The 27,294-nt window shown below is 42.5% G+C and overlaps 1 protein-coding gene across 2 annotated transcripts in view; it reads left to right on the top strand.

The window, feature by feature from the left end:
* Positions 1-407: 407 nt before the first annotated feature.
* The window catches only part of notch1b (notch receptor 1b), a 53,824-nt gene continuing 26,937 nt past the window's right edge, over positions 408-27,294 (top strand). For both annotated transcript variants that reach the window (XM_033619168.2, XM_033619167.2), the window contains exons 1-7: positions 408-669; positions 1,407-1,488; positions 20,787-21,049; positions 21,225-21,563; positions 25,191-25,313; positions 25,433-25,666; positions 26,750-26,905. In XM_033619168.2, coding sequence (XP_033475059.1) covers positions 612-669; positions 1,407-1,488; positions 20,787-21,049; positions 21,225-21,563; positions 25,191-25,313; positions 25,433-25,666; positions 26,750-26,905 — 1,255 coding nt within the window. In that variant the 5' untranslated portion in view covers positions 408-611. The remainder of the gene's footprint in view (positions 670-1,406; positions 1,489-20,786; positions 21,050-21,224; positions 21,564-25,190; positions 25,314-25,432; positions 25,667-26,749; positions 26,906-27,294) is intronic.

The following is a 27,294-nucleotide window of genomic DNA, read 5'->3' as shown; positions in this document are numbered from 1 at the left end:
CTGAAGTTTGAGACACGTGCTAAACTTTAGGATTATAAACCATATTAATCATAGTTAGTAGCCTAGCTGAACCAAATCAACTGATCAAAGTCAAATTGTTTTATTAACTGTGTAAATAATTTGTTTGTTAAAAAAACAAACTTTCGTGCTTAATTCTGTCTAGGAAAATAAATACTTTTCAGTCATTAAAAAGTTTGTGATGAAAACTGCTGGCTCAGACTAATTGCTGGAGTCACGATTTAAAGTTGTTAATTATCCAATCACGAGAGTGCAACGCCCGGGAAGGAAAAAACTTTGCGCACTATCTCTTCATCAAGTCGTAAGGCTTCTTGTGCCTGACCGGGGACTCAGTGTGTGTGCGCGTGTGTGTGTTAACGCCCCTCGGAGCAGCGGATGGAGAAGTGCGTCCCCTCAAGTCATTTCCAACCCGGGATCTGAAGTGACAACATCTCATGCGCGGAGTTCACAGACAGACACCGCGGCACTTTCTCTGTGGATCTACTCCTGGATGAACTGAAAGTGTTTGTTTTTATCTAACGGAGAGGAAGACACACTATCGGATCTATGAAAAAACCCACGTGGATTTGTACAACCATTTTAAACCAGAAGGAATGCATATTTTCTTTGTGAAACTAACTTTCTTGTTGTCGCTGATAGCACTAACACGAGGTGAGTGGCGCGGGGGGGAATCTCACTTTGGATGAGTTTACAAACTCAGAAAGATAAATGAATGTAGTTTATATTTATTTACTTCATAAAGCTCAGAGTAGCTAGAGTTTGATTTTAACTTGTTGCATTCACTGCTTTGCAAACTGATGGACTGCAACGGGAGTATCTCAGTTTTCCTCAACTTGTTTGGACTCATCCTGCAGGTTTCCGAACTTCACAGTTAATTTACATCAATCAAATTTACATACATGATTTAAATCACCTGTTTGCATCATCCTTGTTATGTCTTCTTTACTCCCATGTCTTGCAAACTGGATCAATCTATGCCTTTTACTCCGGGCAGCTGTTGCGCACTTGTCCAGCAAACACAACTTTTTCTCACTTCTATGTAAACGCATGCCTTTGCAGTTTGAATCCAGAGCAGTGAGTGTGCTTTTTTTTTATATTATTGCAAAGCTGTGCTACTCCCCAAATGGCACATTTTTCTGGACAGCTGCAGAGAGGAGCATGCAACTGCCAAACTGGTGTCAAGTCCCCCTGTTCACCACAAAAACTGCACTTTTGAGGTGGCAAGAGTCACACCTAGACTTCACATTTATGGAGTATTACCTGTGCTATTTGTAAATCTCCTGAGGAAAGTAAACATCAGCTACATCACGTAGACAGAAATAGCTACTAGACTTGCTTATAAAGTTGTTTGAAGTTTCAGCAGGTGTGTTAAAATTTTCTATCCGCAGGTCTAAGATGCTCCATGCCCTCGGAGTCGTGTTTGAACCAGGGGTGGTGTGAAGCAACTACAGATGGCAATGGACAGTGCAAGTAAGTTTTAACAATGTCTTCTTGTTAACCGATAAATGGTGAGGGAATACCTGCAGAGAAATGTGTGATTGTGGAATTTGACAGATTTTTGGTTGACATGTGAGGGGTCTAAAGGGGACGAGCGCTCACACCAGTGTTGCTATTTCTGGGAGGCAAATGGTCAGAGACAGAAATGAGTGGACATTGATGAGGACAGGGGTCACAAGAGAGGGAGAGTGTGTGTGTATGTATGTGTGTGTGTGTGTGTGTGTGTGTGTGTGTGTGTTGGTACCACCACCACCACACTCTCCCCTCTGCAGCCAAACTCTTGCAGCCCTAAATCTTGCTTTTCTTTTCTTTCACGGAGCGACAGCTGGGGTTGCCAGAAGCTCGGCGACCATTGTTCTCCGCTGCCATTAATTCTGTGTGACTAATCTGGGTGAGGCTTCCCAGAGAGACCCTCAGACCCTGTCCTCCTACCACCTCCTCCCCCTCCTCACCCACAGCCCCTCCTCTCTTCTGGGATTGTGTCCCCTCCTCAATGGCCCTCAGTGCTCTCCCTCTCATTCCCCTGGACAGATGGCATCGGGTAGATGTTTTTTGATGGCATCGGGTAGATGTTTTTTAACCTGCTAAACATTCAGCGAACATTCAGCATCAAGTCTTTTTGGGATTTGGTTTTCAGTCCACATGTAAACCAATAAGCTCCAGCACTGCCCAGAACTTTCTCTCTCTCTCTTCTTTTTTAAACAACAATAGCCTACTTTGCACTTGGCTCTATTTCCATCCTGGCATTAGCAGCTCCAGCCAGTGTCATCTTACTACTGTCGCAGAGCTCACTGACCGGGCAAATGTTTGGGTCACGGCTCCGAGACTGCAGGACCCAGGCAGCCATCTTGGCCCCCCGCCACATCTTAATTTGTGTTATTCACCCCTCAATCACACACTCCCCCCTCCTCCTCCTCGTCCTCCCCACCTTCCCCACCTCCTCATTGGGCCACAAAGCCATCATTGTGCCCCTGCACTGTCCTCCTTCTCAGACTTCTCCAATTAAACATGGAGATGGACGTCCTCGCAGTTTTGAAAAGGTTTGAGCGGGCACACAAGGCTTAGTTTGTGACATTGTGTGTGTGTGTGTGTGTGTGTGTTTGTGTTTAAAACATTGCTGTGCTCGTCATCACTGAACCACCAGAGGGCCAGGAGACAAAAAAGTTTGGGTTCATCAAGTTCAGGCAGCAAAATAATCACTTAGAGCTGAAACGATTAGTTGGTTAATCGATTAATCGGTCGCCAGAAAAATAATCAGCAACTATTTCGATAGTCGAATAATTGTTTAGGTCATTTTAAAGCAAAAATAGCAGTAAAATGCCAGAATTTTCTCTGCTTCCAGCTTTGTGAATGTGAAGATGTGCTGCTCTTCTTTGTCATATTATTGAAAACAATCATGGAACTTTAGGGTGAAGTAAAAAGACATTTGAGGACATCACTTTGGGCTGTGGGAAGTTGTGATGGGTATTTTTTTTACACAATATTTAGAAATTTTAGATCGTTTTAAGGATTGTAGGCTTAATTGATGTGGAAGCATATTTTGTGTGTTTACAGGAGTTTAAGTATAGTACCTTCAAGTTAGCCGGTCATGGAAGACGTATTCAGATACTTTATGTTTAGTAAATGTACAAATACCACACTGTGAAAATACTCCGCTACAAGTGAAAGTCCTCCATACAAAACCTTTACCAGCAAACTATACTTTAAGTATGAAAGTCACTGTGGGATGTTTTTGTAGTTCTATTACTGCTGCATTAATGTGTATGTTGTCTTTTACTGCTAATTTAAAATCACTTATATACTGTTGGGTAGTTTAATCTACAGCAATGCATCATTTTGTGTAAGATCATCATATGTTTGTAGCGTGGCCGTCCTGTGAAACCCAGGTAGATGAAGGAGATGGGAAATTATAATCTGAAAAGTAACTTAAGATGTCCGGCAAATGTAGTTGAGTAAAAAGTAAAATATTTAACCTCTGAGATGTAGCGGAGTAGATGTATAAAGCAGCATAGAATGGAAATACTCAAGTTAAGTACAAGTGCCTTGAATTTGTACTTGAGTGCAGTACTTGAGTAAATGTACTTAGTGGCATTCCACAACTGAAATGAACCATTAGCAATACTTGTGCACAAACTCGAAACTTGACACTTCAACAATATGCAAGGTTTAATCCTGCCTATTCTGTTTTGTATGCATGCCTATTACAAAATGTTGTTGCAGTGATTTTAGGTTCTTAAATGATTTACTCAGAGATACTTATGAAGCTTCCAACGATATCTAGTTTGTCAGCTCTCAGTGAGGATTCAACCAGCTGCTGCTTGCTTCGTTAACTGTGAAAGTGACTGCAGTTCCTCAATTTAAGATTAATGTATTTCTCAATATCTTTATAAAGCAACATGGAAAACTGTCTCTTGTGTCACTGAGAGGTCAGCGTGGCAACTCCTATTGTCAGAGGAAGCTAAGTGCTTACTGTTACATGACTAAAGGGGGAAATCCAGTGAAGTATTGTACCTCCATAAATTAAAAGTAGCAGAGCTGGTGATATCCAGAATTAGGCAAGCTAAAAATATTGCTGTGTTGAGTAAAATGCAAACAATAGCATCTTTCCTTGAATTCTTTCTGGTAAAGGCCCAAGTCTTTCTAACTCCACGTCCGCAGTTTGTCTTTAAAGTTTGACATCTCAAGACCAAGCCAACATAAACCTGATGACAACTCCAAGATTATTGTGTCAGAACCAGACAGGACATTTTACAACTGTTTTCACAGGCTTGATACTTCACTAGATTAATTAACTCTAGCAGTAACCCAGGATTACCAACATCACTCCTCAGGGTTAATTGGGTCAGCAGTAAAGAGTTGGCTGATGTATTTCATTTAACTATTTGTGTTATCCTGCTTGTCTTAGTGAGGGATTCAGGCTGACACTATTTTCCTAATGTAAGCATCCAGAGAAGTGTTTTTTCCTGAGCCTCACTTCATTCTTGACAGGATTGCGATTTGGTTTCTCCTCAATCAAATAGCAGCCGCTCTTGAACTTGAGTGTTATGTCGAGGTCAACTTGATTGGATGCTTCAGTTTTATTTAGTCTGACAGTGATGCCTACTTGACATGCCATACTATAAATACCATCTCTTCTTCATATCTGGCCTGGCCTGGCCTTGTGACATCCCCACTGAAGTTTATCTCCAAAGAGCTCCGAGGAGGAGGCCTCTCATTTACTGCAGAGGCTTGGCAGCGGCGGAGAGCAGTGACAGAGCCGAGCCAATCCAGACCAGGAAAAATAACTCAGAAATTCCAGTGGCACAATGGCCAGAATCAAAGCAGCTCGCTCGCAGCAGAGCTCCTCTCTGCCCGGAGAGATGAAAGATGCCGGGCGAGGAAGGACGCTGCTGAGAGATCATAACCCTTCATCATCAGTTAGTCAGTGTGATGAAAAAAATACAACTGATTTCTGACAGCCTGTTGATTGCAGGGAGTCACATGGTGATTTAGGATTTAGGTTCCTGTAGATGAAAGCTCAGAGTTCCTGTGAATGAGGCCAAAGTGGAAGGACATTACAGAAATTCCTCTAGTTTGTTAGTAGGGTCAAATCATTTGGTTCTTGTCTTGTTGGATACAAAGACCTGAGCTGTTTGTACTCTAAAGAATCAGTCAGTGAAGTAGCACAGGGTCGATATTAAGCTTCTGATTTGCTTGTATTTCATTTGACTAAATGGGCGTCTTCCATTATCAAAACTGAACTGTATTTAAAACTTAGAGAAGAGGGGAAACACTATCGCTCATATGATTGTTAGGGATGGGAAGCATTTGCTTTTTTTATGTTGGCACCAATAGTATCTCTGAGCTCCATTGCAGATACGATAATACTATACAAAATATTTTTTTGATACCATAGTTCAGTTAAAAAAAAAAGAAGCTTTTCTTTAATATCGCCATCTTATGTGTTTGTTGTCTGTTGTCTCTACATAAGCAGCTACACGGGAACTTTTCCAAAGTAAAATATGCTCTAAAATTTAAATTTTCTGATTGAAAGATAAGTTAACTAAAATGAGAATGTGGCCATTAGTGACTAGCAGGACCCATGGGTTGTGGGTGGACCTGTGGGTCCTGCAACGTGCCCTTTGGCTAAGCTTGTTAGGAAATACTGTGGGTTTCAGGCCTCTGGGTCATTAAGTGCGAGTCAGCAAGTGACAAAGCAGTATCTGAGTAAGTTATTAATAACTTACAGAACCACTGTAATAGTCCACCTTCCACCCTCGCTTCCTCTCTCTTCGTCTACACCCACAGCAAGCAGCTTTATCATCAGTGCTGCATTCAGGGTCTTTGTTACACAGGAAAATCTTTTGCAGTCTGACATATTTAAATCTCTCCAGTCATAATGTCCGGTAAAAATACTCCCTCTGAGAATAAGTGGGCACTAACACTATGTCATCACAGCAAGCAAGCATCTCTCTGTCCATACTGAATCTGTTAAACATGCACCTCTGTTCTCTCATGTAAACAAACCACTGTACATATCAGGTGTGTGCTCAAGATCACACTTAAGATGTATATTGTCACATTTACTGGAAATGATGGTCATTACCAGAAACTTTTCAGTGGATTGCAGGTCGAGTTTGGGTCATTAATTACGCATATGTTTGCGGCACGGCTGATTGGTTCTCGTAGCTGTCAGGGTTGGTGTGGGTATTAAAAAAACCTGACCCACGCATCACTAGTGGCCACAGATTTGACGCTAATGTTCGATACTTGACAGGTTTCAATGCTTTATGCTACAGTTACATAATTGCCAATATTTTTTTAAGTAGTTTAAAGTAGTAGTTTTAAAGTTTGATACTCATTTTACCACCTTTCCATCACCTCAGACTCTTTCTGTGAGATCTTATTTTGTAGTTTTGTGTCGCTGATTACAGTCATTGAGTACAGAATATTGATGGGATGAGTAGAAATGTTTGAACGTGTCCGCTTGTGTCAGCTTTTGGGGGAGTTCAGTGTGGGTGCCAGATTTTTAAGATCTAAAAATGTGAGAACTTTAATCCCGTAATCAGGATTTTGAGATTATTCTGTGTTTGCATTAGATAACTAACAGAGTCTTTAGTCTCTTGCTGGTATGTGCAGCCACTGCTACAGTATCCACCCACTTCAATGAAAGTGAGCCCTTGTCTCTCTGGTTCTGGGGATTCCTTAATGGCACCTCTGTTCGCTGTGGTCAGATGAGTCTATCTCAGCCTCTCCCTCCTCACACACACACTACACACACTCTACACTCCCCCCTACGCATCCATTCAGAGTCAGGAAACAGCCTCGGAGTGGCCCGAGGGAAGAAAAGGTGCCGTATCTGATCATATCATCACACAACGAGAAACACACAGCGCGAGGCTTTTATATGGCCGCTGCCGCCGGTGTTGGGTTCCCTTTGGCAAGAGTCCGGCTGGTGAGAGCGTTCTGGCTCAATGAAGTGACTTGGTGGTGGTGGGGAACCTCAGCGCAGAGGATTAGTGATATTTGAGCCTCCCTGGTTGGCATATGCCAAGACAAATCATATAAACTTTGATCGCAGGCTGAGCGGACCGACAGCATGTGTGTGTGTGTGTGAGACAAAGACACTGGGCATACTCCAAACCACACTTCCTCATTTCTTTTTTTTTTCTTTCAGCCAGACCACCTGTCTGTGGGTTATAGTATAACAACTAAGAGGGATGTGCACTCACCCACACAGCAGCATGCTCCATAATACCCATGATTACTTGTGGTTTTGCCCATTCAGCTTCACACAGGAACACATTGACTCTGTCTGCCAGGTGTGCATTTAGCTTTCAGTCACTGCTGATGCATGCTTACTCACAGGATATTCAGGAGAATGGAGTGTGATGCCTTTGTGGTGAAATGGAGCAGTTTGTTCAGTTAAGCAGAGATGCAGATTGTAAGACTGATACCAACCACTGTGTCTGTTACACGGTGGTTGGTATCAAGAAAAAAAAAGACTTCGGCCTTAAGCTTCAACACTTATTTGAGCCCCAGCCTAAAAACACTTCTCTAGGAGTCATTACTCACTCAAACCCTAACACTCTGACATGATTCAGGCATTTTTAGATAAGATAATGACTTACACTTCTCAAGGATTCCCAAGGATGTCATTGTCTGAGATGCCTGTCACAAATAAACATCCTTAAATTCACTTAAAAATTATAGTAAACGGCAAATCTTGCTTGAGAATCATCACATTTTTAGGTGCTTATTCAGTATTAGTTATTCAGTGATAGCTGTCTGTTAGGGCTGTAACGGTACATGTATTTGTGTCGAACCGTTCGGTACAGACTTTCGGTTCGGCACGACCCTGTACCGAATTATTGGGCGCAGGATATTATTTTATTTTATTTTGTTTTATTTTAATTCCGTTTTTGCGAGCCTAACCATTTAAAATATCTAGTTCCCCGACGGACATAACTGAGTGACGCACCGAGTCCCGTAAATCTCCGCTTTCACTTTGTGCATGGTGTGGGTTAAAATGAAAAAGAAAGTGACAAACACATAAGCCGTGAGCCTGCTCCGCCTCAAGCCGGTCGCGGCGCACCATACGCCCGCCGCGAGGCTGTTCAGCACCGCGGACAGTCAGACTAATGGGATGTCGAATCAATGGGCTGTTGAACCAATGACATGGACCCCATGGCAAGTGAGCCTGACGAACCTGAAGACCCACCTGCAAACCTTAAGTCCTCCGTCCTCCATCTAAAGCGACACCACCTGAGTTTGAACGTTAACCGGCACGACTAGAAAAAGCAATCTGGCGCAAACTACGATATCGTCGTCGTTTAAAAAGAAAGAGCGTTTCCCTGACCATCGCGCTAAAGAAATAATCAACGCCATTGGAGTTGAGTAAAATTGTTTAAGCTGCACTTTAGATATAAGCATGTTTTGTTTACTGCACTTTAACAAAGTGGGAAAGCTAAGTAAGTTCCTAGTAAAACTGAATCTGAGCAGGCTTTAAAGCTGACCAGCTGCACTATACTTTTTATTTTAATTGAGTAAAACTGTTATATTTCTATTTTCATTCAAACAATGTGAAAAAGCAGGATTATATATATATTTGTTTCATTCAAAAATTGTGTAAAAAGAGTTAACTGCTGTGGTGGTATGTTTTAATAAGGTTACCAATAAGTAAAAGATATTTAATAGTTGTCTATTTTTTTCATTACTGTACCGAAAAAAAAACGAACCGTGACTTGTGTACCAATGTACGTACCGAACCGAGATTTTTGTGTACCGTTACACCCCTACTGTCTGTACATTCAAGAGTACATCCCAAAAAGGAACTGATAATAGCTGATTCGACATACTTTTAATGGTTCCACTTTGCCAAAGTATATACAAATAGAGGCTAAACTAAATATAGATAAAGGCTATCTGTATTCCATTAAGGGGGCTTTCACAACAGGCACCTCAGCCTGGATCTGAGTCTAGTTGACCCCAAAGTCCAGTTTGTTTTATTAGTGTGAACACTGTGTATCTTACCTGGACAAAGCACGCCAGCCTGTACCCAAATCCACTGGAAAAGGTGGTCTCGAGTAGGGTTCATGTGTTCTTGGGTATGGAACGCATCAGGTGTTAACACCACCTGTCCGAAACCACAGAGGTGGCCAGCAATTTAATGCAACTACAAAGAGTTTTTAATCAGATATGAACAGTTTAAATTCAATACTGATGCCTCTAAACGAGATAGCATCACAACCTTCCACGGACAGACACAAATCTGCCTTTGTTGCCGCCTTCAAAAGAGGTCCGCGCCCAAAAGCAGCGGCAGCAGTGTCCATCTGCGGCACCATTTGCTACTGTGAAGCAAAACAATGTCATGTAGATCAGTCGTTCCCAACTGGTCCAGCCACGGGGTCCAGATTTCTCCTTAGTCATTAGTTCAAGGGCCACACAGTTTAATACAGTTAGTGTCATACTTGCATATGGCCATGTTGTTGAGCTAGTTCGCTGCCTCTGTCAAATAGCTGTCCATCAGTCACTCACTCTACAGCAGCAATTGGACGTAAAAATTAAAGCTCTGTGCTGGAAATTCACTGTTCTTCAAAATAAGGTGAACCAGAAAATTTAGAATGGACCCGCGATGCAGCCCTACTTTTGAACTGCGACCCACCACTTGGGAACCACTGATGTAGATGATGACACAGTTGTACTCCAATACCGTATAATATTACTAATGTGAAAGCTGAGTGGTGGCTCAGTGGGGGGACGGCCTTAAAGTCAACTTCAAAGTTACTACATTACTGTGATACCTGAATTTATTACCTTTTCATTGCTGTCATCAATCCATTAAAAGTGGCAAAATGTTTAGTGATGACTGCTACGCTCTAAACTGATCCTGTTAACAACTCTCAGTCTACAGTTTACCTGCCAAGCTAATGTTGTATGTTATCTTTTAGTGATTGCTGTCATTTAGTACTTATGACGACTGCTATCTAGTTACAATGAATGGGGCTGGAAACACTAGATGGTTTAATGTCTGAAACACTTTTTATTTTGTTGGTCTTTTTGAGCAGCTAAAACACACAATCCTTACTAACTTTTTAGATATCACAATGATGCATGTCACCCCCCTAAAAACCTCTATGGCTGAGTGAACAGATGCTTGCTTGTCAGGCACGTTTATTAGTAATAAACTAACAGCCAACAGTTCATTTCATAGTTGAGAAAACTCATAAAATGAATATAAATACAGCTGATAAAATGTGAAAATGTGTGGCCTGTTAACAGCCGGATCCTGGCCCTGATTTAGGTGGGACAGTTGGACACGTGACATGAAGAATGTAGCGATGTGACATTTTGGCATGCTCTGGCTCACAACCTGAAGTGGCCGTGTACAGTAACAACCTGAGTGTCCGGTTGCACTGTCAGCTACACCTTCAGACACCCGTAAAGCCTTTAAGTGGTTCCCAGCCTCGTAAAGTAGGCAGTGGCAGAAGTCATTAGAGCTGCTATGACTCTCAGGACATTCACACACACACACACACACACACACACACTCAGGTCCCTGGGGGAGCAGGCTGTTTCCCATGGGCTGTGTCCATAACCCTCCCAAGTAAACAGGGCCTCTAATGAAGACTGCCAGATGTGGGCTGGCCAGGTCAGCTCTCCTGTACGATTAGAGAGGAAGGAAAAGAAGGATGAATGTAAGGAGAGGAAAAGAGGGGCAGCGTTTCCCCTGTAATTTCTGAAGCCAGTGGGGATTTGGTGGTAACTCTGGTTTCAGTTCCACAACAAACAACAACTCTGTTTTTTGTGCCAGCTCTGGTTTAAGTGGAGGAGCTATTTTTATTTCACTCGATTCGATTTGTGTGATTGAAGCCGAATCTGAGCGCACATTTCAGTGTTGATTTTCTCCGCCAGTGGTGGCAGAGTTGTCGCGGTGGTTAGCCGCCGTATAGCTGCTGGGAAAACACAAGAGAGGGCAGAAAAGAGAGGGAAATGTGGGGGAAAGGAGAGGAGGAGAGAGGCCCCCCTTTGGGCAGCACTGTAAAAACAGATCAGACAAGACTAAAAGGGACTTAGACCAGGCACAGGACCAAACAGCCAGGAAATGAGATGGGGTGGAGGGGAGACAGGAGGGATGAGGAGAGGGGGCAGAGGTACAAACATGCTCCACTAACACAGTTTGACTCCTGGCTGCAAAGCACTCAGTCACCTGAGACAGAGAGAGAAAAAATATTTTATGTAACAGTCCTAAAGCATAACTCTTACTTGTATATTGTTGGCCTAATTTCTGAAAGGAACAAAGTCTGAGAAGAGAAAGCAAAAAAGAAAAGTACCAAAACCAAAACCCTTTATACTTAACTGACTGACTTTTTAGTAGGGCTGCAGCTAATGATTATTCTCATTTGATTAACATGCTTGTTACTTTCGTTTGGTCTATTACATGACGGAAAATGTTGATCACAATTCCCTAAAGAGCAAGATGACACCATCTCAGAAACTTTAAAGATATTTATTTTACAGTGAAAATAAACACAAAATGGCAGCACATCCTGACAAGGATTACTGAGAAGTAAAGTGAAACTAGGGCTGCAACTAACGATTATTTCATTTTCGATTAATCTGTTATTGTTTTTCTTGATTCCTCAATAATTTGTTTGGCCTATACGACTTATTTCACCGTTTAAACACCTAACAACTAATCAGAAAATGTTGAAAAATGTCAGTTAGACGTCCTCATATGTCTTTTTCTTGTATTCAGTTAACTCTCATAGAGAAGTGAAAAAAAAAACATTAAATGTTAACATTTAAAAAGCTGCAATTAGAGAATTTTGACTCTTTGCTTTAAAAAATTGCTCAAACCGATTCATGGATTATTGAATTAGTTGGCAATTAATTTAATAGTTGACAACTAATTGATCAATTTGTTAGTCATTGCAGCTCTAGCTGAAACCAATGACTGTGTATAATTGAAAAAATGACTTAACATTTAAATTGTTACCGATTAATTTTGCATTGACCAATTAAATTGATGAGTTTTTGGTTCAACTTGGACCTGCCTGACCTCACTTTAGAGCTGCAACTAGTAATCGATGAGTTGGTTAGTTGTCAACTATAAACTCAATCCCTAACTAATTTTATAATTGATTAATCGGTTTGAGAAAATACTGAAGAAAAAAGCCCAAATTCTCTGATTCCAGCTTCTTAAATTTGATGTTTTCTGATTTCTTTACTTCTCTATAACAGTAAACTGATTATCTTTGGGTTGTGGACAAAACAAGACATTTAAAGATGTCATCTTGAGCTTTGGGAAACACTTTTATAGACCATTTTAAAGATCAAACAACTAATCGATTAACTGAGACAAAACATTGACAGATTCATTGAAAATGAAAATAGTCATTAGTTGCAGGTTTGCAGCCCTACTTTACTTGCCGGACGTGAGGCCAAAACATAGAGGCAAATATCAGTTTTCAAAAATATCTGTATACACATAGACAGGGCCTTAATCAACCAGATTTTTCCTGTAACTAACAACCTAAACAGGAGTTAGGTTCTGAGTTTGTTTTTTTTGCTCAAATATATAAAATGATGGATAGACAACGAATAATCCTAAAATAATCTTAATTATGCCATTTACAGAAATGGAACCAGACACTGGCTCTGTCTCCCACAGAGCTTTACATGGCACAATAATTGAATAAATGCACAACCTAATTCACTAAGCTTCTTAAAATGGATTCAGACTGGGGCCCGTACAGCTGCCGAAATCTGTGTACACCCTCTAGGTTTTTATTTGTATACAGTGCACATGTGTGTAGCCTACATATTACGTTCAAAGCCTCCGTCCCCATCTGTGCGTGACCTCAGAGAGATGGCAGATGGCAGATTGGCCCAACACTGAGGAAAGCCCCTTCAGAGAGAGTGACGCCTGGCGAAGGGTCAGATGTCACCACAACATCTGCTGCAGGCTCGAGCCGCCGCCCCAGCCCTGTTATGCATCCCATCAGTGTCGCGGAACCTGTTGCCATGGGCTACTGCGGCAGCCATAGAAGAAGAGACGGCCCCAGGAGTGAGCGCAGAGGAGAACAATGAGGGCTACTGGGCAGGGATGACAGAGAAGATAATAACAGTATCCGCCTTACCGTGGAGATAATTCCACTGCTGTCCTGCAGTTATACGATACCTCCCAAACACCTGATATTTGCTCAGCTTCTGATTTGTGCCCCTCTTTTCATGCCTTCTTTATTTACCTTTCCAGCCGCCCAGTTTACCTGCTGCTGTTAAGATTATCCCGCTCGCCAGGCCGGCAGATTTCTCTTGTTGAAGCAGCTGCTTTGCTCTGTTTGTTTTGAATACAGCCAAGACTCCATAAAAGAGTCGTTGAATATCTTTTGTCTTACCCAACCCTTCTTTTTTTGAGCTCTCATTGAGGCAGTTAAGCTCACTGCCTGTAAAAGCTGTTTTGTGCTGAGTGTGTATTTGACAGCCTCTTGCCAAGTTAAAGAGCAAACTGTTAGCATTCTTTGCCTAGCGTGTGCTACAGTTGGCTTACTGCTAGCACCTCAGCTGGAGTGTGTTTGGATAGTGCGTCCACGTGCACCGAGGTAAGGGTGCAGGGGCTCTGTCTGTTTGTCTTTTAGGCCTCGGTGTGAGACGCTGGGCTGTTCTGCGAGGGCAGATGCCAGCTTTCAAAGCTGGTGCGAGTTTTTTTATTTTCAAGGAGCCATAAAAATGAGGCTGCCAGCAAGCGAGCCATGGGTTAAGAATCAGGACAGGAGACTCTTAAGAGTAAACACCAAAATTCCTTCTGAACTGGCAACCCCTTTCTGTCTTTCTCCCGTTGAAAAACCAAACCAAACCAGTTCCAGTTTCCTTTCTTTCAGACTCCTTTTGTTTGTCCCGACGCTTGTGTGTGTTTTGGATTTTAAGGTTTTGGCTTACGCTCGGCCTCAAACATCGCCAACCACTGAAACGTTGCAGAGCAGCTTGGAGTAACTTGGAAGAAAGTTTTAAGGGGGAGAGAGCAGTAGTCAGTTGAGACTTATAAATCCTAATGTGGTGTCTTAGAAATGAAAAGGAATGGGAGGGTGGGGGGTGGAGGAGAGGAGTGGGGTGATGGGGTTTGGAGGGAAAGAAGGTGCACAGAGGGGAGCGAGCGGATGCCAGCGACCATACAACTTTGAACAGAGGAAGTGGAACCAATAATGAGAAAAAAAGGGGAAAATTCGGGGATGAGCCACGTAAAATGAAAGACGATTTAGAGAAGATTTTTTTTGGGGGGGGAGACAGAGAGGAGAGGAAAGAGGAGGTGTAACAGCTGAATACGCCCGGCCTGTGGTCAACTCTGAATGGGTAGGAAAAACAATGGGCCCACTCATCCTCCGCTCTCCCTCTTCTCACTTGCTCTTCATTTCTCCGCTAAGTAGTGAAAGAAGGGGGGGGGCCATTCAGATAACACACTGTAAAAAGTATCCAAGTTGTCATGTTTTCACCGCCAGTCAGCTTGATTCTTGAAATTTATTCACAATTTGAATCATTTTTCTGAGTTTTTATGTAATTTTTTCATAACATACGTCAGTAAATACCCCACTCCTGAATTTGGAAGCTTTTAGGTGGCCAAGAAAAAAAAAGATGGTTGCTAACAAGTGGCTAAATGACACTACAGGACGTCATCATGCTGAACACAGCTTTACAGCCTCGTAATGAAGGTGATGTCATGTTCGTTCATAGGCTAACATTAGCTCTTTACTAATGGCAATTGCATTTACACTTCAAAAATTGTAAAGTGGCCTCCATTTGTGTCATTCGTTTCCATATCTTGCCAAACAAAATGCGTAATTATCATTAACTTTTGTTTGTCACAGAGCATTTTCCCGCAATAATCCAAAATCCAATAGGAAAATAGCATTTTAGGTTTTTTGACAAGGGAACCAGGGTGACACTAATTTATGCTTCAGCCAAAAAAATGTCTATTGGACAGCGATTGGCTTTTGTATTAGTGACGTACCTAATCTAGCTTGCTCAGCAAACATTTGAATCTCAGATTTTTGCGGAGATGCACAGACATCGCCCCCTCCGGTATAGGAATGTGAAACCACGTCTCTAGTGACAAACTTAGATACAAGTCATTATAGTCAACATAGGGGACATAAACATATGACAAACACATTTTTGAGTGGAGGGGGGCTTTAAAAAATGACTAATTCAGACTGATTCACAAGTTAAAAAGCACATTTTTTTTTGTAGTGCATGGCCCTTGTCTGCGTCCAGGCTTGAGGACAGTAGTAGGATGGAGTGCCATGGAGAGGAAGGAGGCAGAGTGGTGGGATATGGGAGGTGTGGGAGAGCAGAAGTGGGGGGGGTGGGGAGTGAATGGCCGGGGCAGCAGCTGCTGTCTCCTCATTAACATGCGCACCTGCTCCCTGCGGCCTTTTTCCAGCGAGCTCGTGTGGCGCCTCACGACCTCAGCACCCGCCACCGCTGGGACTTAACTGGACTGGCCTTCTAGCAGCCAGATCTGCTGCTTCTCTCCACTGACACCCCCGCCCTCCCTCTCCACCAAACACACAGACACAGAGACACACACACACACACACACACACACACACACTCCTGATGTCCACTTAAGGGACTCGATACGGATGCTCAGAAATTATGTAGAGGAATTTCCAGCTACACCACAAGTTTTCATGTGAAGATACATCTGTCTTTACAGATTAAGTCAGCAAGTGCAACTACAACAGAGAATCCAGAGTAACAGTATCCCTACTTTTTTGATGTTGAAGTTTAAATTCGGAACAGTGGCAGCCTGCAAAGTTACCAAGAGTGTAGTTTAACTATCACAGCAGCCAAACTTTTGCACATTCCCCTGCAACATATTGCGCATTTGAAACCTCATCTTAAAACGGATATATTATACATATTCATGAAGCATAGTCCACTATAGTTTCTTGACTTTTGTAATCTTTTTGCCTTTATTGGTTAGGACAGTCCAAGTGTGGGGAGGTGGGGGGAAAGAAGGGATGACACATAGCAAAGGGCCACAGGCTGGACTTGAGCCCGCGACCACTGTGGCAAGGACATTGCCTTCATATTGGGGACGCCTGCGCTACCCACTAAGCCACTGGGCACCCCAGTCTCTTGACAATTGTGTTTGTTCTTATACATTAACATACAGAAGAAAATTTTTTGTATGCAGTGTTGTCAAAATATTAAGTTATAGATGCATATCAATTCTGAATATTTTAAATGGTCTCGGTGCTCATTTTCCGCAGTATTGATACACCAGTACCAGTTGTGCTTTCTTGCCCTCTCCTATTGTAAATGTTTTCTGCAGTCATTCTGCTGTTCTCTGCCCCTAAGGGAAAGTCATTGTTGTCATGCTATAGCCTTTTTATATTTATCTTTTAGTAAAAAAATTACATTTTGTGCCCTCAGCTTGATATCAAATATTGATATTTTTCAAGGTATTTAAAGTAAGTTATTCCAGTAGTGCAACAACACTACTTGTACGTGAAAACTGGATGTGTTTTTTGTTCTCGTCTCCACTGCTTATTGAGTAGATGCTTTGTTTTTGCAATGACCCAGCCTTTCAGGCCACCCAGCGTTGTTGACAAGTGTTGATTCTCTGAAGGTGATGAATATGGGAATGTGGCGGTAGGGAGGGTCTAATGTGGCAGATCTGAGGTGGTTGGGTTTGGTGTCAAAAGAGCTGCAACAAGGGCTGGATATTAAAACTCAATAAGGTTTGGTTCTGACTGAAATGTGTCTGTAGAACACTTGAAACTGAATTCTGATTCGACACCAACAACACACAAAGTAGTGAATCTTAAAGTAACAATCTCATTAAAGGGATATTCTAGGGATAGTCATTTTCAACCTGGTCTGTGTCACTGCTGTGTGGGATGATAAGGCGCCCCTGTTGCCAGCAGCATCAGAAACTGCCTGCCTGTGCTGGTGGCTCGGGGGGCGCCTTAACACTGTTAATCTGCACACATACCCCACACCTCAGTGACACAGACCAGGCTGAAAATCGGCAAAGTATCCCTTTAAATCCAAACTGTATGTGAAGACAATATGTGACTATTTTGAGCGACTGTCGTTGGTTGTTTTCGTTATGTTTCCGCTCCATAATCAAATCATCTTCAATGAGATTTGATTGAATTCAACTTTACTACAGCCCCTCAGAGTGCACCGACTTTATCTATATTACTCCCGTCAGAGTGTTGTTGGGGGACTTTATCCTTGTGTGTGTGTGAAGGGTTTTATGATAGAGGGTGACATGTTGCAGATTGTAAAGCCTGTGGAGGCAAATTAGTGATTATGTGCTTTATACTTGCTCAACTTATTATTCAATAACTGACTGTGATTTTGTAATGCAAACACGCCTCAGATTTTTTATTTGCATGTAACAGATTTGACGTTCAGCTTCTGACACCTCTGCTTGTTTGACCTTAGTGCCACAGTGATCCCAGTCTGAATGACACTCAGTTTAAGGTACCACTCTGCGCTCTCTACGTGGTGACATGCCACCACTCACTACTACTGTTTGTGCAGCGGGCAGTCTAGCATGTGATGTTTTCTTTTCCTTACCACAGTCCTAAGGCTGCCTAATCCCCTGAGAGGGAGACCCTGTCAAAACACACGCCTGTCCCTACAACCCTGTCCCTAAATCCACTACACACACTCACACACACACACACACACATACTGGACCCCCTGGGAATGTTTGGGGACGTGGTCCTGCCAGCCCCTCGGGGCTAACAGACTTGCTGGCTCTAGTCAGGTATTTGAGAGTGACAGTGGGTTTTAATGTTGTAGAAAGGCCGCTTTGATGTCGGCAGGATGTTTCATGCACAATATTGTTTCTGCGCAGAGACTAAAACACAACAAAATTCAACAAGAAATATTGTTTGCCAAGACATAAAGACAAAGCCCTAGAAATTTTGATTCCTAGAAATTCCATCTGTGCAGGAATTCACTCTGTCAGAAATCTTTCAGGTAGCGCCACAGTCTCTTCCGTTTCATCCTCTTCCCATCCCTTGTCTGATGCTGGAGCAAATCCTCTCTGGAGACGTTAAGGTGGGGGCGCGGTGCTTTGAAGTTTCCATAATGTTGGCTTGCAGCTCAAACACTGTGGCATAGATGCGGCCTTGTCCTCAGGATGAATGAGTGCTGACAAAAGGGTCAAAGCACATTTCAGCTCTGAGAGCTGCTGAAGGGTGCCACGATGGCTGCTTTTCTTGTTCCTCGACTTCTGGAAAGGACGGATTAGGAACAGGAATTCCAGATAACTGCAGATTTTTTTGTTCTCGTCTCTGCTGCTTATTGAGTAGATGCTTTGTTTTTGTAATGACCCAGCCTCTCAGGCCACCCAGCGTTGTTGACAACAGTGTTGAATCTCTGAAGGTGATGAATATGGGAATGTGGCGGTAGGGAGGGTCTAATGTGGCAGATCTGAGGTGGTTGGTTTTGGTGTCAAATAGAGCTGCAACAAGGGCTGGGTATTAAAACTCAATAAGGTTTGATACTGACTGAAATGTGTCTGTAGAATTGTGTCTGTAGACTTGAAACTGTCATGTGCAGTGAATGCCTGGCCAAACTTAAGCCCCTTTTCCACTGGACAATCTGCATTCATTCTTGGGACCAATAAGTGTAACATGCTCATGTTTAACCCAAACAATGTGTAATGTGACTGCAGTCCACAAATGAACTGCACCAGAGTTCAGTTGTAACCGGACCGAGACCACCTCTTCAAGAAGGTCTTGGTCAGGTTGTTTTGGTGCACACCTGAGTGTGATTGTTGTGTTCACACCTGCCCAAATGAACCACACTTAGGGGGCAAACAGACTTGATTTTGATTGAACTGAACCAAACAGGGCAGGTGTGAAAGCACCCTCCATGCTGCTTTCTGGTGGTTACGAACCCTGTTTTCTGGTGCATTTGTGACGTTGAACTTGACGTACAAGAACAGACCCAGAAAGGCATTCTCAAGTGCCAGGAAAGGAGTCTATCACCTGTTTATCAGGTTTTCTTGTGTTCAAAAATCCTGCATATATGCACTAATTTTTGGTGGGAAAAGGTTATCACAGTCTTGCTTACTGTTCAGTAGTAGTAGTTGCCAATCTATGACAGCTCTTGCAGGACTGCTCGTATTTAGACACTTACTTCGAATAACAAACTTGAGACAGAGATATTGGCAGGTGGATTTTGTTATCTTTAGACAGAGGCAGGCTAGCTGTTTCCCTCTGTTTCCAGTCTTTATAAGCTAAGCAAACTGGCTGCTGCCTGTAGATTCATATTTAATGTATGGGCATGTGAGTGGCATCAATCTTACAACTCTCAGCTATGAAGGGAAGAAGAGTATTTCTCAATATTAAACTGCTCCTTTAATCAGATATTCAGTCATTTTGCTGATTTTATTTAGGCAAAGTTTTTGTACGACTGCTTGTGTTGAATATTTCAGAAGCAAAACTTAAATGACGAAAAACATGTCATCATATAAAGGAGCCAGGACATGTCTGGCATTTTACATTATAAATACCTTAAACTGATTCGTCAGATATCAAAATTGTTGGGAGTAACATTTCAGCTCTTGTCTCAAAGCTGCAGTATTGCGTGTGAATATGAATGCAACTGTGAATATAAGAGGTCCCGTGCATGTGCGTAATCTTCCTGTGTGCGTGTAAAAGACCGCACACTGTGTAGGTATGAGTGTGTGCATGCTCTGTGTGTGTGGCCCCTTTGTTGAGCTGTGCGTATCCTCAGGGGACACCCTTCAACTCCTCTCATTGTAATTGTAAATGTGTGAATGTGTCCCTGTGATCTGCAGCAGCCCTCTCTCTCTCTGTCTCTGGGAACTTGTTCGCTGGGGTCCGAGCGGCGTTTATGACTCAGTCACAACCTGTGAGAAACATCACAGGAGTTTGCCCCCCCCCCCTCCTCCTCCTCCCTCTGTCCAGACCACTCAGTTTTACAACCTGAAACACATTGTTGGCGGGGGGTGTGTGACGATAGGAAGACGAATGTCCCGTTTAAAGCATTGTTTCTGTTGTAAAAACAGCAGGGACGGGACAATCATTAAAGAGAAATGGATAGTTAGTGCTATTGGTTAGCGAAGCAGCTGATTTATAAGCACAGTAGCGCACAAAGGGATGACCCTCGCCAGTGCGGAGTTTTGTCTTAACCTTGTGAACTCTTCAATCCGTGCTGAGCGGAGAAAGATTGGACGGGTGAAAATAGTGTTTGGGAATTCCCTTTGACCAGTTCCACTCTTTGTAATGCTAATTTTTAAATGAGAAAAATAAAGAACGACAGGACATTTATTAGTGGACCAATATATCTTGAAGAAAGAAGGTTTTTATTAGATCATTAGTAAATTGTTTGTATTCATGATGTAATGGTGGTTCTTCATAATCTTTTGTTTGATGAATAATTACTTAAAGGGGAAACAAAGTCCAGAATTTTAAGGCAGTCATTATTTAATCAGCATGAGAAAAGAAAATTTTATTTATAGATGCTTTTGTTGTCTTTGTGTACAGTTTGAAGGTATGTTAAATGTTGAGCTGAGCTTATTTTAAAGCAGATTTATGTGGGAACAAGTAGCGGCACAATGATTGCACTTACTTTAGCTTTTTCTGCCTTATAAATTAAAGAAAAAATAAATAAAAGAATATCTGTAAACGAGGGTCAAAGCTGAGTATATATGCATATCACAGTCTGCGTGGCACCCTCTAATTCCTCTCCTGTCGAGGGCTGCAATCTTGACAACCTCTCTACCTGTGTTTCCTCAGGTGCCCGGTGGGATTCGTAGGAAGCAGGTGCGAGTTCCCTGACCCATGCACCAGCTCGCCATGCATGAACGAAGGCTCGTGTCTGGCCGTGCCCAAGGGGAAAACGGTGGACTACAGCTGCGTCTGCAAACTTGGCTTCTCCGGTCGCCGCTGTGTCACGCCCATCAACAATATCTGTATCAGCTCACCGTGTCGCAACGGAGGCACCTGTGTGCTGGAGAGCCTTCAGACATTCAAGTGCCGCTGCCCACCTGGGTGGTCAGGTAAGACACAACAGCATTATGACAGTAGAGCAGTCGTTTCTGGCTTTTTAACTGCTGAGGGGGCGCAAGGTGATGAACAGGATGTGAAAAACATACAAACTTCTTAAATCAAGAGAAACCTCTGACCCTGAGCATAGCCAACACTAGAACATCTTTTCTCTGTGCCCTCACTCAGGTAAACTGTGCCAACAAGCCAACCCCTGTGCCTCAAACCCGTGTGCCAACGGTGGCCTGTGCTCCGCCATCGACTCCCACTACATCTGCACCTGCACACCCTTCTTCTCCGGACAGACCTGCAAACAGGATGTCAACGAGTGCGATGTGAGCACGTCACCCTGCAAGAACGGTGGACTGTGCATCAACGACGTTGGCGGCTACCGGTGCCAGTGCCCACAGGAGTACACGGGCAAGCACTGCGAGAGCCGCTACCTGCCCTGCAACCCGTCGCCCTGCCATAATGGAGGCACCTGCATCCAGAAGGGAGAGACCAGCTACGAATGCTCCTGTGTTCCAGGTACGGAGATTATACTGAACTTACAGTTAGGGACAAGGCCTTAATTGTTGTGATAATCTGCTCTTCCATCAGTTTAAGCAGAACTCCAGCACAAAACTCCAGTACAAAATTAAGAAGCAAGAAAAAGGATAAAAAGGATATTTTGATAAATAGACATGTAACAGAAATAACAATGTGTTGTTTTGTTTTAAAAGAAAAAGCTCTCTTAGCTGTGATGTTTGCTGGGAACATAGCAGAAATACACTGTCACACCTCAAGTATTTAGAAATGCAGCTATTTCAAGGTGCATAGATGTCTTTAATTTTGGCAGTTTTCCAAACTGATACAGTAAAAATGCCAAAATGTTTTTCTAGCAACCCAAAATCAAAAAATAAAGTAAATTCCCTCACAATTTAGTCAAATTTTTTAATGTTCAAGTGACACAGGTGACATGTTTTATGCATCCTGTGAATATAATATTCAATTAATCCTATTTCTGTGGGTGTATTTTCTATATCTGTGTTAACACCGTAGTTTGAAAAGTGGATGTAATCATATGTGTATCCTGGGCTGTGTCAATGCATTTACCATAAAGTTCAGAATACACGGGCACTCCAATTTTAGCAGTGTCTGGTTTTACCCTGGAGATGGGAGTGACAGCTAGCTGGATACAGGAACATCAGATGCTGCCTCCTGATGGCCCCAAAACACACTGTGGTCAAGCTAGCTGTCACTCGCATCTCCACGGTCACACCAGCTGATGCTAAAGTTGGAGATAGGGACAGGTAGAGCAGAGCAAAATCTCAGAGAGCAGATGTTGCAATGTCCCTTGCAAAGCAACACACACGCACCAATTCTCGCTCCCTCTTGGTGGTACACATGATATAGGATGATGATTTTAAGAAAAAGGTTGCACACAAGCCTTGTTATAAAGATTTAGTAGCATTGTCTCTAAATCTGGTTGTAAAATGCGACTAAATGGTTTCAGTCTGGAGCCTTATTATGCCATTTAAATCTGTGTGAATTAAACGCAGGTGTATCTACCGCCACTGAGGGAATGGAAAGCAGGAGAGTCCAAAATAAAGGAAACTATTTAGCTTATTAGCTGTGTTAAACCATCAACTTTTATTACTTAACCTCCTCTGTCAGAGGATTAAGTGCTCCACAGAAGGGAAATGGTTTGCAGACAGTTAAGAGACCGTTTGTTCACTCACTTGCTACAGTCGTCTGCTAACTAAGCCTGCAAGTAGTTGCTACAACACCAACTTTCTAGACTCAAATATTTTGTGAAATTATGAAGAAGGAAAGTCTTTAGTTTTGGAGGAGGAGAAATTTCAGTCAGATCCATCATATGCAAACTGACACAAGTCACATGATCCTCTTGAATTTAGGTCAGTTTATTAATTTCTAAACACTCTGTGTTCCCGAAGTCTCTCACGTTGAATTTAAATGTTCCTGCCTGCTTGTTGCCGGCTAAGCAATGATGTCATTTAAGGCAGGGCTGTTCCTGTCCTGTGTGTGTGTGTACATATGTGTGTGTTTCTGCTTTGGTGTGTACAGTGTGTGAACAAGGCAGAGCAGGAAGACATCGGGGCTTATCATAAGGAAATGGTCAAAGGACAACATCCTTTTCACATAGCAGAGTGAAGCAAAGGTGCTGGGAGTAAAGTCCTGCCCACCACCTCATCACCTCTACGCAGACTGGCTTTACCTTGTTTTTATCCGTTACTACTCGGTCCATATCAAGCTTGTTCTTGAAACATCTTTCTCGGAAATCCTAAAAATATCTATCATCCAACATATTTTACACTTTCAGGTGGTTAGCTGATGCACTTACTCCTTAAATTAACCCTTAAGAGTAGCATCATGAAGCAGTATTTTTGGTCAATAGGTGATGGTTATACATTAAATAAAGTAGAAATTCATCAGCAGATTCCAGGAAAGAAGAAGATGACTGCAAGCTAGCAAAACAGCAAAAAGTTTTGCAGGTGTTTTATGAGGAAGGGAACACATATGATGCCTAACATGTTTACCATTAAGAAGAAATCTCCACAGGGTGCTGTGTTTGTTTTGTACTTTTAATGTTGACGATTAAGGAAGCTTTCTTACTTTTTCATGATTGTAAACTGTTCTCAAAAGGTATGTCTCTGTTCACCAGTTTGTATTATCATAAAAATATTCATGATTCCTGAGTGAAAACACCATAAAGATAAAGGTTGACAGATATAATTTTTTAGGCAAACACTTTGACAAAGTCAAGGTGCCTCCTTTTGTTGCTTCTTTTGACAAAACATTCATGATCATGCCTCCATTTTGGAACGTACGTCATTGCACCATCCCCAATTCAGGTCTAGGTATGGGCCTTTGTTGCACGTCACCTCCTTCTGTATCAGCATAGCTTAAAGCACTGCAAGGTACTCACGGATAAAAAGTTAAACACAAATGCCATCTTAAGTGTGAAGCAGCAATGACGAGTTCTATGATCTTGTTACATCCTTTTGAATATATTTGCGTAAAGGCACAGTAGTTGAAAGAAACAATCATTCATTAGGGGTGGGGGGCAAAAAGCGATGCATCACAATTCTCTCTTTATGAGTTATGTGTCGAGGCAGAAATGTCAATAACCGCAAATTTAAAACCCAATTCTCGACATGACTTCCTGTAACAACTTTGTAGACCAGGCTGCAACTGAACCAACAGTATCATGAAACGTAACGGACATAAATATGAAGTAGTAGAAGTAAAGTCACCTGTTAATTTTAGTTATGGAAAATTACAAATAGGTTACCGTGCCACTGTGCAGTGGTTAGCATTGTTACCTCATAGCAAGAGGGTTCGAACCCTGGGTTGGGGGGTTCAAACTTGCACTCCCTTCTGTGCAGAGTTTGCATGTTCTCCCCGTGTCAGCGTGGGTTTTCTCCAGGTACTCCAGCTTCCTCCCACAGTCCAAAGACATGCAGGTTAATTGGTGACTCTAAATTGTCCGCAGGTGTGAATGTGAGCGTGAATGGTTGTCTGTCTCTATGTGTCAGCCCTGTGATAGTCTGGTGACCTGTCCAGGGTGTACCCTGCCTGAATGAACAAATTGGCTATGTTTTAAAAGTAGTAAGTAGACACACAGTTGAGAAAAAATAAATCCTGTATAGGGACCAAAAATGTTGATTATTCAAGATGCATTGTTAATTGTTTTATAATCATATTGTTGCCTGGAATCGTGAGGTGCCCACAGATTCCCACCCTGAAATTCACTTGTGCAACATTTTATTAGAAGCTGATAACAATCAGCTTTATCAGCTGCATGCTTTGAATTCATCAGTAACATTAAAGATGACCAAAAAGACTCAGTGGCAGCGATGACTTGTACTGGTTTTGATTTGTATTACCCAACATGCCACATGTACAGTCCAGTGGTTGCCTCTTGTGTAACCGTATAGCAGAGAGGATGTCATTAAATGGCGAGTTAACCACAGACCGCAGGAGGGTACAGCTGCCTTTCTTTCTTGGAAGGAAAAAGACAGTTGACCACATTTAACTGTGAGAAGTTTCGCTGTCTTTGTCGTGAATTGGAGATGGAGGAGAAACGAGTAACTGAACATCTGAAGCCCCCTGCTACGAGTCTGATGCTTATATTTCACTTTATGTTTTTAGGTTTTACAGGGAAAAACTGCAACCACAACATTGACGACTGTCCAGGTCATGAGTGCCAGAATGGAGGGACATGTGTGGATGGAGTCAACACCTACAACTGCCAGTGTAAACCAGAATTTACAGGTGTGTATATCGATGCCCTAGTAAAGGAACTAAAGTTATTTACACTTTAATCAGATTAAGTAGGGATATAGTTGGGATATGAACCAACTTTAACCCTCTGACCCCTCGTCCTCCCACAGGTCAGCTCTGCACAGAAGACGTTGACGAGTGCCAGCTGATGCCCAACGCCTGCCAAAATGGTGGCACATGCCACAACACGTACGGCAGCTACCAGTGTGTGTGCGTGAACGGCTGGACCGGGGACGACTGCAGCGAGAACATCGATGACTGTGCCAGTGCCGCGTGTCACCATGGATCCACCTGTCATGACCGCGTAGCTTCTTTTTACTGCGAGTGCCCACATGGACGCACAGGTATTTACATCTTTATTTTGATTTTTATTTAGCTCTTAAAGGGACAGTCCAACGTAAACTCAGAAACAACATTTTTCCTCTTACCTGTAGCGCTATTTATCAACTTGATTTTTTGGGTGTGCGTTGGAGATACCGACTCTAGAGATGTCTGCATTGTCATGAATATACCACACCTGCCAACTGTATCACCACACAGAAAGAAGAATGGATGTTCTCATGGACAAGTGGCCTCATCATGGCGTCCTCCTTGGCTGAGCTGTAATGGTAGCTAGCTCAGTGTTGCTCGGTGATGCAGGTAGCAGGTGTAGTTCGACAGAAATGTAGTTCCTACATGAAACTGCTGACAACAAGGTCTGTGGATTATCTGAAGTTACTGGGTCATGATTTTTTTTGAAAGAGACATTGCTTTTTAGTTTTTTAATGTATTTTTTTGGCACTTTGAGCACCACAAACCAAATGCCATCGAGTTCTAGTATATTGGAGAGAAGGCAGACATCTCTATGGCCGATATCTCCAACACTCGACAACTCACGCCAACACAATCTAGATTTATAAACACCACTGCAGGTAAAAGGAAAAACTTGTAATTTTGATTTTGGGGTGGATTGTCCCTTTAATACTTGGCAGAAAATGGCTTTATATGAAAATGCAGCAGCCCTATCAGCTTAAATTTTGTAGATTAGCTTGTCTCTGACAAAATGACTATGTATTGAGGGTGTGAATGGCACAGGAAGTAACAAAACTAAAACTAGAGTGTGCAAAGTCAACGCCCATGCTCAAACTAGAGAAAATGGCATTTATAAATGCTGATGTTTAGTTTCTATTGATGTCATAAACTGACCACGGGTGTGCATGTGAGGGTGTTTTCTGCAGTATAGAGATGACTCATTTTATATTTTTTTCACACTTTGACATTCAGTTAACTTCTCACTGCCATTAGAAGCAGCTAATGTGATAACATCCATCAGTTTGTTTTACTGAAGGGACGTTTAAACCTCCTATTACATTTTGCCATACTTCATACTGTACAGAAGGGTGCGTCGCTCCAGCATAATAAAGTCTATTTTCTGTGTTGTGTCCCAGGACTGCTGTGCCAGCTGGATGACGCCTGCATCAGCAACCCCTGTCAGAAAGGCTCCAACTGTGACACCAACCCCGTCAGCGGAAATCACTTCTGCACCTGCCCGTCGGGATACTTCGGAGCTTCCTGCGATCAGGATGTCGACGAGTGCTCACTGGGTAAAACTCACACAACCTGACCTGCAAACTCTGTTTGTCTAGTTGTAGCCCCAAGATCTAAATGATTGAGGACACTTTTTCCAAACTACTGTCAAGAAAGCTTTTCAACCATCACACATGCATTCGTAACTCTTTTATACAAGCCACAATACAAGCTCATTCTTTCCTGTTATTATGGGTACTTTGGTGCCCATAATTGTGCCCATAATCGCAGTAAATGACACCCTCAGGCGTATTATTGCCGTAATCATGCACAGTTGAGGCTTTGGTTTGGCTTCATCAAACAACATTAAACCACCTAAATCATCTCATTGTCATGCCCCTTGTTAGGTCGTGTACGTACAAGACAGCCTGTTGAAGTAAAGTAAAAGAATTAATCTGTTTTAACA

The sequence above is a fragment of the Epinephelus lanceolatus genome, chromosome 9 (genome assembly GCF_041903045.1).
Source record: "Epinephelus lanceolatus isolate andai-2023 chromosome 9, ASM4190304v1, whole genome shotgun sequence".
NCBI classification, from domain to species: domain Eukaryota; kingdom Metazoa; phylum Chordata; class Actinopteri; order Perciformes; family Serranidae; genus Epinephelus; species Epinephelus lanceolatus.
Note: the sequence above shows the minus strand (reverse complement) of the source record. Positions and strands in the feature narration are given on the sequence as shown.